General features: G+C 43.1%; 1 protein-coding gene across 2 annotated transcripts in view; it reads right to left on the bottom strand.

The window, feature by feature from the left end:
• Src42A (Tyrosine-protein kinase Src42A) overlaps positions 1-15245 on the bottom strand; it is an 86961-nt gene that overhangs the window by 15507 nt on the left and 56209 nt on the right. For both annotated transcript variants that reach the window (XM_075873747.1, XM_075873746.1), the window contains exons 2-3: positions 9998-10119; positions 7176-7339 (exon numbers count right to left, since the gene is read on the bottom strand). In XM_075873747.1, the coding sequence (XP_075729862.1) occupies positions 7176-7339; positions 9998-10119 (286 nt within the window). The remainder of the gene's footprint in view (positions 1-7175; positions 7340-9997; positions 10120-15245) is intronic.

The raw sequence follows: 15245 nt of genomic DNA, 5'->3' as shown, positions 1-15245 counted from the left end.
ACTTGAGCTCCCTTTTCCCACACCTTGCTATACCATACAAGACCATGATATGCTTCACCCTTCACCCTTTCTCTCTTCCTCACACCACATTTACTCACCCTAGCTTTCCTTTCCCAACCATTGTTATAATATACAACACCACAATATGCTTCACCCTCTACACTTTTCCTTTCTTTCTTCCTTACATTATTCCCATTCACCCAAGCTCCCCTTTCCCACACCATTCTATGCGATAAAAGACTATGCTGTGCCTCACCCTCTACCTTTTTTTCTATTCCTCATATCACACTTACTCACTCTAGCTTCCCTTTCCCACCCATTGCTATAATATACAAGACCATGCTACGCTTCACCCTCTACTCTTTCCCTTTCTCTCTTCCTCACATTCTTCCTGCTCATCCTAGCTTCCCTTTCTCACAACCTTGTGTACCACACTACATAGCTATGCAATTATATACATACTCCACTCTTCCTCCTCACATTCAATTCCCTTTCCCACAACCTTGCTAAACCATTCTAAGCATGGCAATGCAATGCTGTCTTTCTTTTTCTTGGTCTCTGTTTTTCTTTCTCCCTCTCTTACTTTTTCTTCTGTGCTATCTTTCTCATTCTCTCACCCATAGCAATGCAATCACGTGGTTCTCTGTCTATACCATTCTAAGCACGGCAATGCAATGCTTTCTTTCTTTTCTTTTCTTTGTCTCTCTCTCTGTTTCTTTCTATTCCTTTCTCCCTCTTTTACTTTTCGTCTGTGCTAGCTTTCTCAATCTCTCACCCATAGCAATGCAATCATGTGGTTCTCTATGTCACGCAAGGCACAGCTATGCAAAGCGATTGCTCGGCAACGCGTATTGCCGGTTTATGCTCTTCGAACAGACGAAAAGCTTCAACGGCTCTGCTGCTAAAGATGTAAGCTGATCCGCTGCTACAGCAAAACCTCAACAACAAAAAATTCCACCTTTATAAAAATGTCTGATAACAGTAAGTGTTTTCAATGTGTGAGAGCAGGAAGTCTTTCTGGTGCATTCTAAATCTGCAATGAACAAATGTGGCTAGCATAATTCAGGCTTTTCAAAGAAAAATTTAATCAAGGAATGAGTCATAGCAAATCTGGAGTCTTCAAGGTTTTCATCAATTGACTTGCGTATTACCATGATTAATGCATTATAATATACCGTATTTTTGCACGTATAACCCTCCCCTGAATATAATCCGCACCCCCACTTTCAGCTCACCGAGAAAGAAAAAAAAAAAATCCTCGCGTATTGCCCGCACATTTGATATACAGGAAAGGCTGTACAAAAGCTACTGCTCAAGCAACATAGCACATATGTAGACAGAAAAAGCTTTATTTAGCAAGCAGAATACGCTGTCTGCAAGGCCAATCACAGTTGTGTGGCCGCGGAACGAGTCAAGAACGAGCATGGACCTCTTTGCGAGCATCGCACCGGGCCTCTTCTCCCATACCGTCTTGATCCAGTCTACGAACAGGTCACTGTTCATCCACGCATTCTCGTGTGCGCGCACCACCACACCGGCAGGCAAATGAACCTTTGGTAGAGTTTTCCTTTTCAAGATGACGTACGGTCGCAGTTGCATGCTGTCGGCGAGGGCACAAAGCAAGACTGTGATGCGCAGTTTCGTGTTCCCGCCGGTCAGCACGCTCACCGAACTGCTGTCCGTCTTCTCAATCGTTGTGTCCAACGGCATTTCAAAATAAACAGGAGTTTCATCCGCATTGCCGATTTGCGAAAAAATGTAATTGTGCTGCTTTCGCAGGCCAATTACATATCTCTGGTACTTGAGCCGCTTCTCCTCATAAGAAGTCGGCAGGCGTTGACATACTGTAGTCCGCCGTCTGATTGGGAGCCCTTGCCGCTTCATAAAGCGGCGCAGCCATCCGCGGCTCGCACCGAACTCGTGAGGTAGGCCTAGCTCCCTCGAAAGTCGCCGCACTTCCACTTGGGCCATCTCGGTCGATACGGCGTGACCCCTGCTTCTCGCATCTTCGATGAACTTTACTAGCTCCGCCTCCAGCTCAGGGTAAGCACCGGTCTTGGGGTCACGAAATGACCTACGGTCGCGGTGCGCGGCTTGTAAGCTCTCTTTCTTCTTTCTCCACAGTCGCACGCAGGACTTGTCCACATCGTGCCGTCTTCCCGCTTCGCGATTTCCAAATTCCTCGGCGACGGCAATGATCTTAAGCTTTTGCTGTGCCTCGAAGGCCTGCCGCCGTACGCTACTCATGGTGACAGAACAGATCGACTTAGGCTTGGCGAACGGGTCGCGATGTGAAGAACTAGCGGTATCAGCGAGGTAAAGAGCGCTCACACTCGGCGACACCTTGACAGCACTACCCCTTCTAGTACACTGTAACAGCACCCTAGAAACAACAGAACCGAAATGCATGCCTGCTACCGCGTTAATAAGTAGTGCATTAATTTACTGAAAATATCTCTATAGGCACTATAACATCTCATTTGCCTTGCTGAAATAAATACTGCTTTATTTATTATGGAACTTACTTTATTTATTATGGAACTTTCTAGAACAGCACCACCATTTCGGCAAGCCCTTTCCAAAAGTAAACATGATGTCCGTGACGTAGGGACATGTGGAGGGTCACTGAGCAGCCGCGAACGTCCAAAAAATATACTTGTGGTGTGACAGTGAGATTTCACACTGAACAATCGAATTGTCTCTCCCCAAATGTTTTTCTAAACGCTTCAATGATGCAAACAAGCGAAACCAAAACCAGCCGCAAGCTGCCGTGCTACTTGCGGAGCAACACGAATTTGCGGAAACCGCCTCCGTAGCTTTCGCTACACTGTTAAGGAGCTTCACAGCACAACACGCATTGCTGTGAAGCAGAACTATAGGAAAACCCCGCGTATTATCCGCACCTCCACTTTGCCACTGAAATTTTTGGATTTTTGGTGCGGGTTATACACGCGAAAATACGATAAGTTTGGGGGCTTGATTTTCACATGCAGAGTTACATGCAACTTTCATGTGGACACCATTCTGCTTATTCCTAGCACTACCAGATGGCACAAACTGTTCCATTGCAGTTGACTGGAAATCTGTGCAGCCCTTCCTGTGCCATCATAGGCTGCAATTCCTCAGCCAAGAAAAGCCAGCCGAACATTACACCGTTTTTGTGTTGTCTCTCATTCAAGAATTTCATTGTGTCACTCATATAATATTTTAAGTGTCTCGGATTTAACCAAGTTTTCAAACTTCGTTCCAAAGTTCCTCACATCTCATCAAGTTCAAAAATTAGGTAATCTTGCAGCTGCAAACTTGCAGTTATCTGTTCAGCTATGAAGGCACAATTATTGCTCTTAGACATATAAAACATTGCCCTGCTCACTTTTTTTAATCGACTGCCCCATTCAATGGTTTGTCCAATTTGTGCTATTTATGCTTCAGTCAAAAATTTATATAACATCACGATAACATCACGCTCGCATATAACATCACGATAAGCTCTCAATTATCATGATGCTACTAAGCAAAGCTCACTGGTAAAGTATTTCCAAAGGTAATGCCTAAGGAAGGTAAGTCTGCATAAAAGCCGCCTGAAACCCACCGAAACAGTAGGAAAGATTTTATGAAACATCAGCTTCATTCCAAAGTTGATGAACACAAAGATGGTTAATGTGAAAGCAATTGTTGTGACTTAACTACGCATCAATCTGGCTGAAAAGTCCATATGGTCTCTATATGTCCTAGTAATTTCCAAAGTTGATGAACACAAAGATGGTTAATAAGAAAGCAATTGTTGTGACTTAACTACGCATCAATCTGGCTGAAAAGTCCATATGGTCTGTATATGTCCTAGTAATTTCATAAAAAAAGAAATATACAGCAATTTAAAAATAACTACACCTACAAAATTAACGAAAGAAGGGGAACCAGATGAATGGTACATTTTCATTCGACACAGCCATATGAAGCCAGCAAAACACAAAGTGTAGTAATTATAAAAATAATAGAAAAAGAGTGGATGAAAAAATTTGTTATTTGAAGGAACTGAACACCTAGGGCACGCATTATGCGTGCAACGTACTGTTGGTTTTGCTATAGTCGCAGCCATTCCACTGCCCACTTTCTTGGGTATGTATATACATATGTGATACCTTCAAGAATGTGTAACCTGCACATACATGTAACTCTTACCCATGTGTAATCCTTATGCAGGTGAAACCGGTACATATGTGTAGCCTTTATGTATTTGTAGCCCTTACATGTGCGCAGCCCTCACATATGTTCAACTCATACATTAAGCCATATGTATGTAACACTTATGCATGCAAGAGAGCATGTGTAATCCTTGCTTACATGTTATCCTTACACATGTGTAACCCTTACATCTTGCGCAACCTTTACATGTGTACAACCCGGAGAATGACAGCGAGCCTCAGTCACTCTTCGATGTGGAACACCATTTTTGTTTCAATGGTGTCATGTAGTAATGAACCTTACTTACGAGCAGGTAGCTAGCTTTAGCTAGCTTGTAAACTTTAGCGTAACACTATACATTAAGGCATCATACGACCTGCCGGAGTCAAGAAACCAGCTGCTAATAAAGCACAGCGATAATTATTTCATGTCCCAAGAAGGACAACACAGAATAACTTGTGGAGCAAACAAGTACAGAGCTAGGCTCTGAAAAAGTATTCATTGCAATAACGAAGTCTGCTTGGTACCACTGAAGCTAGCACCCAAGCCATCTCATTTCCTTCAATGAAGGCCACAACCATGACATCCTAGACAGCGAAACAACCACTTGTTATTGGAGCCTCATTTCTTTTCTCCTTAAAAAAAAAAAAAGTGCTGTGCCGCCACAACTACAGACTTTGACTATTTAACAAACTCTAGATTTGTGTTGTCAATACTACTCTCTGTCGGGGAAACTAAAAGGTGGTCGTGTGAGGTTTTTCTCAGCAGGCTTCAGGCAAACAGAGAACCCAGTGAAGTTAGTAAAGGCGTGAAACAGAGCACCGCAGCTGCAGTGAGAAAGCGACACAGAGTCAAATGTGTGCTTCGGGCCAAACGAGTGAAGACAGGCGATCGCAGACTTCATGCACTAGAAGCTACGGGAGGGCTCGTCGAAGGTGTGGACATACGCCAAGCGCAGCGAAAAAATTATGCACACACGCACACAGAGCGGTGGTGAGGAAAGCCAATCGTAAATGGAAAGACTACCTGCAAGACGCCTCGATAGAGGGTCCCCTGTTTGAAGAGGAGAGAAAGAGAGAGGAGAGAAATAAAAATGAGCAAAGAGTGGTGGTGACAGGAGGCACGGCACTGAAAAGAAGATAGAGGACTCGGCGATTCCTGCGAGCACCGGAAAAATGTCCCATAGCACGTGATTAGAGCCGGAATAAACAAGTTTCTCAGAATCGCATTGACGAATAGGCACTCCTTGTTTACCGATATAATCATACGCCATGAAACAAAAAGTGTGGCAAGATGATGACCACCACGACAATCTCGCTTGAAACTGAAGAGCAGCAGCTTCAGGTTGCCGACAAAAACAAACCTGAACAATTGTTAGTGAATCATCACTGTTTCACAGAAGGAAAACAACATGGTTCTTATGTTTCACTGTTACCAAAGTTGTGCGACCATTTCCAATCATGATTGCACCGGACTAGGATCAACTTCCTCAGTCATTACTGGATATTATACGCGAACTGTGGCAGAGTGCTGACCTCCTTCAAGGATGTTTATCTCCGTTCACTGCTACACCAGTATAACTCGCATCACCTGAAGACTCAAGGGTTATGTCAATTCGCCTTGAATGAAATGTGAAAAACGTTGCAGTGACTAAACAAGTTCTGAGTATTCTGAGTATATTCTGAGTATATGCTGACCTCCCCAAGTCGACTGTAGCCTTCCACATATTCTCAGTACACTTGAATACAATGACGCATTGAAGGGAATGCCTAGGAAAAAGCTGTCGTAGATTTCTCAAGTAATGTTTGCACAAAACTTGTCATTCTAACCATTGCATAGTTATATTTCAGTCTGCTAAAGACACACCTATTGAGGCATCTTGTGAGAGCAGTAACGCAGCAAAACTTTTTGGAAAAATAGTCTATTGGACCCTAGACTACAGCAGATGAAAGCTCAATAACACGTGGGGTTTAACGTCCCAAAACCACAATACAATTATGAGAGATGTTGTAGAGGAGGGCTTTGAAAATTTCGACCACCTGGGGTTCTTTAACGTGCACCAAAATCTGAGCACACTGGCTGAGAGCACTTTCCCCTCCTTCAAAAAAGCAGCCGCCGCAGCCGGGATTCGATCCCGCGACCTGCGAGTCAGCACCCAAAGGCTTCTGCCACTGCAGTGGGCAATGCTCAGCTCTTATTTGGTCAAACATTTAAGCTGCTGCTGATAAGGTTTTGTTGACCTCGTTTAGAGGGAAGATTAAAATCACATTTTATTGTTCTTACTTGTTTTGTAAAATTTAGTTCCTTTACTTTTATGAATTAAAAAAATAAAGGCTGTATTTGATCTTGAAATAGGCCACAATCCCATTTAAATAGCACAAAGTGATTATTAAAAACTATAGTAGCTCATTGTTCTAAGTCTCTACTGGAAAATGTCACCTGGCTGCTTGCTACTGCATTTCAAATGAGGAGTTCTCCAAAGCCGGATGCTCAAAATAACCATGAGTCTCAAGATAACTCTAAAAAGCATAGTCTTGCCACATAGATCAGCTTTAATTTTACAATTTAATCAATATGCAATTTTTGGCAACTCCCTGAGTTTGGAGATGGTTTTGGTACTTCTGATGGCCAGATCTGAATGAAAGTTTCCCCCACACAATCCTTAACATGTGAAGAGTGCAATTCTTTCCTACGAAATTTGATATACCTTATATAATATTTAAAACTTACAACTAAGCAATTAGTATGAGCTGAACACATCAAGAGTTCTCATATTAAAATTCTTCTTGTTCATTAAAATATACACAATTTCCAGTAAGTTTCCTGCATTGTACACTTTCAATTCTACACTTTACACTTTCAAGAAACCTTGCGAATAGTAAAAGCACAATTTCAGAGCTGGTGGCACAAAACTTCATGAAGCTCTACTCAACAAGCTTTCAGACTTTTTCGATTGGGATAAAAATGGAGATACGGGATTGACTGCTCACCTGAACGCAGGGTTTGCGCAGGTTGACGCAGAGACCGTCAGCCTCGCTGGCATAGTGGTCCACGAGCTCCAGCAGAGTGCGAAACGTGGTCCGCCGGGCGATGAAGAATCCGCCCTCGTCCAACTGCCGAATTCGGTAGTGCTTCACCGTGTCCCCGTCCCGAACTGCACATCAGACACGGAGACGTACCGGAGGCGTGTGAGGTCAATGCGAGAAATACACACAGAATGAGAAGGCGACAGCATGAGCGTCTGAATGAATGACACTGAACTAACGCTATGCCACGCAACAGCATGAGCGTTTGAATGAATGACACTGAACTAACGCTATGCCACGCAACAACAAATGCGCATCCTTGGTCAAAATTACATGAATCAAGCATTACCCTGTGAGTTCCAGGCTAACTACGATAGCTGTTAAGATTTTATATGTCCTGTTCTTGCATTCTATACAATATACGTCAGCGATTGCCCGCGCCTGTCCGAAAATTTTCTTTCGTTTGTTGTTAATAGTTGCTGGAGGCCTGCGTGTTAAAGCCATGATATGATTACAAGACATGCTGTCGCAGGACACTCCATATTAATCTTGACCACTTTTGGTTTCTTAACATACACCTAAACATGGGCACCAAGGTGCTCTTCTCATTTTGCCCCCATCAAAATGTGGCTGCCATAGGAGGGAGTCGAAACAGCGACCTTAATTCAGCAGAAAAGGTGTTAAAGCACCCTTGGCATAAAAATTTTAAAACTCCCCACATTGGTGTTCTATCCTCCTATTTGAGAAGTACCTCTGCCCAAGTATTAGTTGCATACGTAGCCTTCAATGTATTTTAATGGGGTTTTAAACTAAGTGCGAATGTCCATTTGAGTTGGCAGCATTTTGTGGCATGGTAACTCATATGACAAGCTTAAGTATTGCTGAGTCCTTCTCTCCCTTTGAGACTACTCTCTTTTCAGTTGTGGCTGCTCACCAGAATGGCATAGGGGGAAATAATTTTTCCACACAGGGGGCACACACCTTTACTATGACATGGGGGCTGCAATGCACATCGTTTTATGGTAGGCTTCCCGTTGTAAACAGAAAATTTTGGCAGGAGAACATGTTTACGACATACTTGTGGACTAGACGGTTCCCGACAGTTTACGGCCACACGCATTGAAAACAAGGACGAAATAGGCACATAAAAATAGACATGGACGTAAGCGCTGATGCCCATGTCTATCTTTATGAGTCTTTTTCGTCTTTGTTCTTGATGTGCGTTGCCAGAAGCTGGGAGAACACGCCTGGTGTATCAAACCTTATAAGACACCACAATATCCTTATTGTTTCATTGTTCCCCAAATGCAGGGCTTCAATTCAAGAAGAGTGCTCTCAACAGCACCGCAATTAGAGCTCACACAATGCGGTGGTGCTCCGACGCAGTGCGGCACTACTTTGTTACGATTATTGGCAGGCATTTTGAAATGGCACCAGAATCCATCGTAACACACATGCTACTTAAATAGTACTTTAGAGCATGGTTGAATAGTAATATTCAACCTTTGAGACTGTCAGAAACAAACCTACCAATTGAAGCACGAAAGTAACTAACAATGATTCAGCCATCTGCCGTCCTTTAAACTAGCTCTTGCGGTACGCCACAAGTTTTAACATTGCGAGAAAATAAAAACAGATCTTGTACTGCAAGAAAATAAAAAGAGATCTTCCACTCTCCATCCTGAGAAATAAACTGTCAAGAGCATGGGGACTGGGCCACATGGCGAAGCGTTAGTTATGGTGATCGCCTAAATTATCCCACATTATTGAAGTTACTTCTCACTCTAGAAACATACTGAGCTTGTCGATAAATCTAGTAGACTGCTTGTTAAGGCCTGAACATTCCCTTTGCCATGACCGTGGGCCATGGCAAACCAGAGGGGCAGGCAGGGGGGGTGTCTCCCAAGCCCACAATCACCCATAAATTTCCAAACTTCTATGAAAACACAACACGCACCAGTGAACATACACACAGAATGGGACTCGAGTTATTCTACAAACCTAGGGTTCTTTAATTAGGCACTAGACGTATGCACCAGTGAACATACACACAGAATGGGACTCGAGTTATTCTACAAACCTAGGGTTCTTTAATTAGGCACTAGACGTATCTACATGGGTGTTCTTACATTTTGCTTCCATCGGAATGTGGCCACTGTTGTCCAGAAGTTGAACCTACATTCTCGATTGTAACAGCACAACACCTTAGCTAGCATAGCGCAGGTACCGAAATAGATTGTTGCATGCCTAGTATGACGCACAGTTCAATTAAGTATCAAGAGCGGGTGGTAGCTTGTGACCTTTGACATTACTGCCACACTAGCACTACACTCACACCCCATTAGTGTGTGCTACACATAACTTAAAAAATTTTAGAAGGGATCTGGACACCAATGAAAATGATTTAAAAAACGAATCTATTTTGACTTCGGGGCTACCCCACGGGAACCACAAACATGATAAAAACATCGACACAGCTATTCACCTTTTTCTTTTAAGTCTTAAAAGTCAAACAGCTGCGCCGATGTAGTTACTGTGAAGATAGTTCCCATGGGGGAGAGCAATGTCAAAAGACATCCGTTCTTAAGATCACTTTGATTAGCATACGAATGCCTTCTAAAACGTTTCATCCTAACCAGACCGGCTCTCATACTCACAACTTCATAGCTTTAAAAAATACCTGGAACTTGCCTCAAAAGCAAAAGGTGTGTTTAGGTTATGTACAACTACAGAACTGTGGCTGTCGTTGCTAACGCAATGGGTGGGACGGCCGTGGCAGCACTTACCCGAAAGAGAAAAGTCGTTCCGTCGGCTCTCACTGTCTCGCACCAGGAAGGCCCCATGCTCGTTCTCGGGCAGCAGGAGCTTCTTCTCGGCCTCGATACGCTTGATTTTGCCAAAGTACCAACTGTACAAAAAAAAAAGAGGCCACCTTAAAGCTTCAACTCAATAATAATAAAACTCACCGGTCCCTTACACATCCGCTCGAGAGAATTTAAACACAGAACTGATCATCATCAAAGCTTGATGGATCACACAAGTTTTAATACCACGTGCTGCATTGTCAAGGCCAGTGGCATTGTGATGCAGTCTCATGATGCAGTCTCATGATGATAAATTACAGCTCTCAACCCTTTGCAACGCAGCGTCAGCACTCAACCGTTTACTCAACAGGCAATCCACATGGCATAATGCCCAATGCTGTTCCACACTTCTGTCATGCAATATCACGTCTGCTAATATATGACTGGTTGTCACATAAAGACTATACAGGGCCTTTTTCCAGAGTGGCTTCAAGCACTGGCACGGCTCCAAGGTAGAATGCTCAATTACAGTACTTGACTAGAATGCAGAATACCTGGGTTCGACTCTACCTGGAACAGTGTGTTTTATAATGAAAGTTTTATAAAAGTTAACATAATTTTTATACTGCATGCAGCGTTTTTTAAGGTCACAAAAAAAAAGTTTACTCACCATGCTGACTACGTAAAAGCAAAGGTTGAAAATTAGTGCTACAAATGCTAAGCAAATACAAGAAGGTGCTCATTATTGACGAGAAGCATTATATATAAATAGTATAAACCATGATATGACGAATGGCCGCAGCAAATACATCTGGCCAAGGCGTGACGTTACCGTTTCGCCCAATGACGCAACGCAACAATTTCAGCACTTCAAACGTGAAGTCACGTGTTGACATTTAACATCACATGACGTCTGACACGGTGGTGCCATCATGTAAGGGCTGCTGAGCTTTTGGGATTGGCCAACATTTTTCCATGAGCACGAGGCCACGAAAAATCTCTGCAGACTATGGTTGGGTACAGCTTCAGATGTCTAAGGCATTTCTCCCTGAAAGGCAGACGCACACAAGCCGGTGCCAATGCGCATGCTCTCCAGACTGACACTATGAGCCAAACAGCCAATGACCCTGCCTTCAAAAAACATTTTTGAAAGAATGAGTGGGATTATTTCTTAACTCACGAAAGTGATGACTGTCTTGCTTTATTCATATGGGCAGAACCTCTCCCGAGTTCTTAATTTCTACTCGACTAAAGAGGCCAGCAGCCTCACAGTAAAAACATGCGTGAAAGCAAAGAAGTTACTTTTCTACTTTCTGAAACAACTCTGAATGCGACTGCGCTGCAAGTAGAAATAATATTTTCCCTATCTATTTTTACCAGTTTTGTCTGCTATTCATAGCAATGTCCATCACTGTTTCTATTAGGCCGAAGCGCCGATTTCTGCAATTTGGTGAAAAGTGCAGTTAACTCCCTTTGTGAACACTGGCAAAGCAGCAAAACTGACGTTTATTTCGTTGGGCTCACCCTCACTCATATTTGTACCCCTCATTGGTTCGCCCTTTTCACCAAGTCTCACCCTCGCCCATCTCGACACTGTGCAGCCCTGCTCTCCTACCAAGCCTAACTATTGCCCCATCGCAAGACCGCGTGACCAGCACAACAGAAATGGATGGGGAAGCCTCGACTAGGAACAACTGCGCTGTTAAAAAGTCATGAGTCATGAATGTACTTCCATCAACTTGGCACAATGCATAGTCAGAAACCAAATGTAGTCCCTTGTGAGCACAGTTACCTGTGCAGTGCTACCTGGAATGTTCTAGCTAAGCATACTAAAGTCAATAACACTGTGCAGCATGTCACAAATATTCGTAAAATAGGGCGTTATTGAGGCCAATGCTTATACAAGTGGAACCAGACACCATGTAGCGATAGCACGAAAAGGCGAGTCCACTCAACGCTGAGGAGCAGGAGGTTCAACACATTTTTCCGGGGAAACACAAAGCAGGCATCTTTTGCTCTGTCCGTTCCAGCAGTGGTCGGACAACTGGAAGGATCAGTCTGACAACTTTCAGCAATGGAGTCACAGCAGCGTTAACTTCAACTGCGTTCCCAGGCTATGCGGCATGCTCTTGAGTCACTCATGAAAGTGGTCCTTCTCTACCTTCTATGATCAGTACAGCCCCCTCCTCCTCCCTCGCAGTCAATGTACTTCGCTTAGGTGGCACGAAAAGATGCCATTAGTTTTTCGTGGAACTATCAAATTGTGATTTAGTACTCTAATCTCTAATAACAAAGCTGACAGCCACCTAAAGGTGAAAAATAATTATTAAACAGTGAAATACAAGACTTATGTGCCAAGTACTACGTCGAGGCCGATTGACTGACTACATCTTTATGACTGGCTACCTTCCTATGATGCCGCTAAAAACAAAAAACTTCATACATTTTTTTCTTTTAAATTAATATTTTTTATTACTTGTAATCTGCTGTGATATATTGTATTTCACCAATTCTCTCTCTCTTCTGCTATATTTCCCTTTTGCCCCCTTTCCCAATAAATTAATTGCTACAGTGCAAACTAATACAGCGGAGATGCCCGTTTGGGACATTGCTCTAGCTTTCCTCTACTCTCTCTCTCTCTTTGAGCCACTTCTTAATACACAAAAATGCACTTCAATGTAAAACTAACCTTTGTTTCTTTCTGTTGAGAAAAGCAGTGTGTGGCTATTTTTAACCCAACCTTTTGCTTGATTTTATTTCAAGGCAGCGTAAAGCACTGTACTTTAAGCAGTGTAAAAGTTATGAAGAGCTCATTTGTACTTCCTCACAAGCTGTGGCAAAATGCGGGTTGCTCGCAAACAAGCAGACAGGCACCCAACAAGCAGGCGAGCAACAAAAAGGTCAGGCTAACAAGCGCAAGAGGCATACAGCCGAGTATCATGATTCGCAAAAGATGAGGGCAACAGTGGTGGACATGACGGTGGTGGACAACATTCATAACACACTGCCAAATACTCATCATCAGTGGCTCCGCAAAACACCTCTCGACAGAGAACAACAGCAAACCCTCTTGGAGGCTGCAATTTTTTTGTGTGTAGTTTGGATATGCAGAAATTAAGACGGACAAAAATAAAAATGCGGTGCAGTAACAAGTGCATTGTGCGATGTCTTTCATGTACTCATCATGCATCATGCCCTGTCTGCCAAAAGTGGACCGAAATTAATTTTACCGTTGTTTATATGGAAGCAACACTGAGGACTTACTGAGCACGCAGTTGCAAAGTGGTGTTTACTAAGCAATAAACACCACATTGTAACTTGTGCCAGATAACCAACTTCTGCACTTGATTCTTTTGTTTATCCTGCGGCCCCTTCCTTCATCACTGTTACGCCTACAGCTTCAAATAATACGTCATATGTTAAACTTTTGTTCTGCAAGCTTTACAAGCACTGATGCAACTCTGCCGTTCTGCCCTCCTAAATAGCGATGTGACAAAGCACTTTGCAGGAAGGAAGGAACTCCAGATTACGCTTGCATTCTTCAGCTTAGCAGTGCAAACCTGTGAGCTTTGGCTGTACGGGTAAGTACCACTTCCCGTTATGTGGCAAAGCGTCCGGCAATGTAGCCCACCTCGGTGCATACAGTATAATCTTTTTCACTGTTACTCAATGTGTTTCACACAATGTGGTTTCAACTACCACTTCTCAAAAGTGCATGGTTTGTAGTGCAATATGTGCAATAGAGAACTGAACAAGACTGACTGTGCTGCTATAATTTGTCTGCCTCAGATGAAATATTTGCCACTACATACTATAGTATGTAGCTACATTATGAAAAAACTGCCATTTGAGTTATTTACATGCACTATTGTCCTGACGAGGTAAACAATAAAATACTCAAAATCTATGTTATTTGCCAAAGACATTTATTTTTATTAAAGGCTTTCAATTTACAAAAACACCAGAGCACTGGTGCAATAACAGTACGCCTAGTGAGCAAGTGCCAGGACAAAAACCACAGAGACATCAAAAGCATTATAGCAACATGGACTGAAGTGCAGACAGTTCAAAAACACTCTGTCATCAGCCAATGCAACATTCATACACTCTGTCATCAGCCAATGCAACATTCATACACTCTTATAACATTGTACACTCTTTACGGCACAATTTTGTCGCACTACAATATCCATTCTCCAATCTTAATATCCTCCGTTAGTACCACAAATCTGGTACTTTGCTGCCAAGACCATCGGGTGCATCTAAGTGTGCCACAACATACCCAACGTTCACATACAGTAAATGCCAAGAAATTGAGATGCCCATGGGGTTGATGACAAGTATTGTAGACTCTCAGTGCACTACAAGGACAATAACACTCTTTGGGGTGTCTTTTTGTCACAACTATCATTATCGTCTAGCTCGCTTGAATTTCCTTCGATAGAAACTACACACTGCCTAATCTTCTATCAGGAAAACGTGCTGACAGTGACCCCGCTGTTTGTGACTTGGAAGTATTAGGCACACAGCATTAAAAAAAAGCACATGCAATATATGTTGATAATTGTGTCAAGAACACAACCCAAAGAGTGTTTTACGGTGTGATGCGACAAAAATTATGCCATAAATAGAGTACAATTTGTTAAAGAGGGTAAGCACTGCATGCTTGCATGCAAAATGATCCAGCAGCTGCAGCAGCACGCAGAGATGAATACTTGCGGTGCCCAGAGCCAGTCATGCAAGTGACGCAGGCGAAACAATAAGTGCACTCAAACGTATGTGCACTTAAACATACACACATACAGGAAGGATGAGAATGCCGCTTATACGTACCTTATGCCCCTTTAACGCGTGACAAGATCAAGAGTGATTAGAAAGAGAGAGAGAGAGAGAGGACGGGTGGGGAGAAAAAAAAAGCGTGATGTCAGCGTCTGGCAAGGAAGATTATTATGCAATGAAAGAAAAAAAAGAAAAGATGAAGGACAGCAAGGCTCTCTGGCACGCACACAAAAATACTAGGCACGCCAGTCATCACAAACCGTACATCAATGACAACAGCCAACAAACAGACAGACAAACGACAGCAGCAGTGGAGAGCTGGGAACTGGGGTTTCTAAGACGGGGAGACTGTAAAAGGCAGTGTAGCAAGCCAGGCCGTGAAAGAAACATCTAAGTCGGGTGAAACAAAGCTGCTAATATTCTAAAAGAACTCCTTTTTGGGTGAGTTGAC

The sequence above is a fragment of the Rhipicephalus microplus genome, chromosome 9 (genome assembly GCF_043290135.1).
Source record: "Rhipicephalus microplus isolate Deutch F79 chromosome 9, USDA_Rmic, whole genome shotgun sequence".
Taxonomy (NCBI): domain Eukaryota; kingdom Metazoa; phylum Arthropoda; class Arachnida; order Ixodida; family Ixodidae; genus Rhipicephalus; species Rhipicephalus microplus.
The sequence above is the reverse complement of the archived record's forward strand: the minus strand, read 5'-3'. Positions and strand labels throughout refer to the sequence as shown.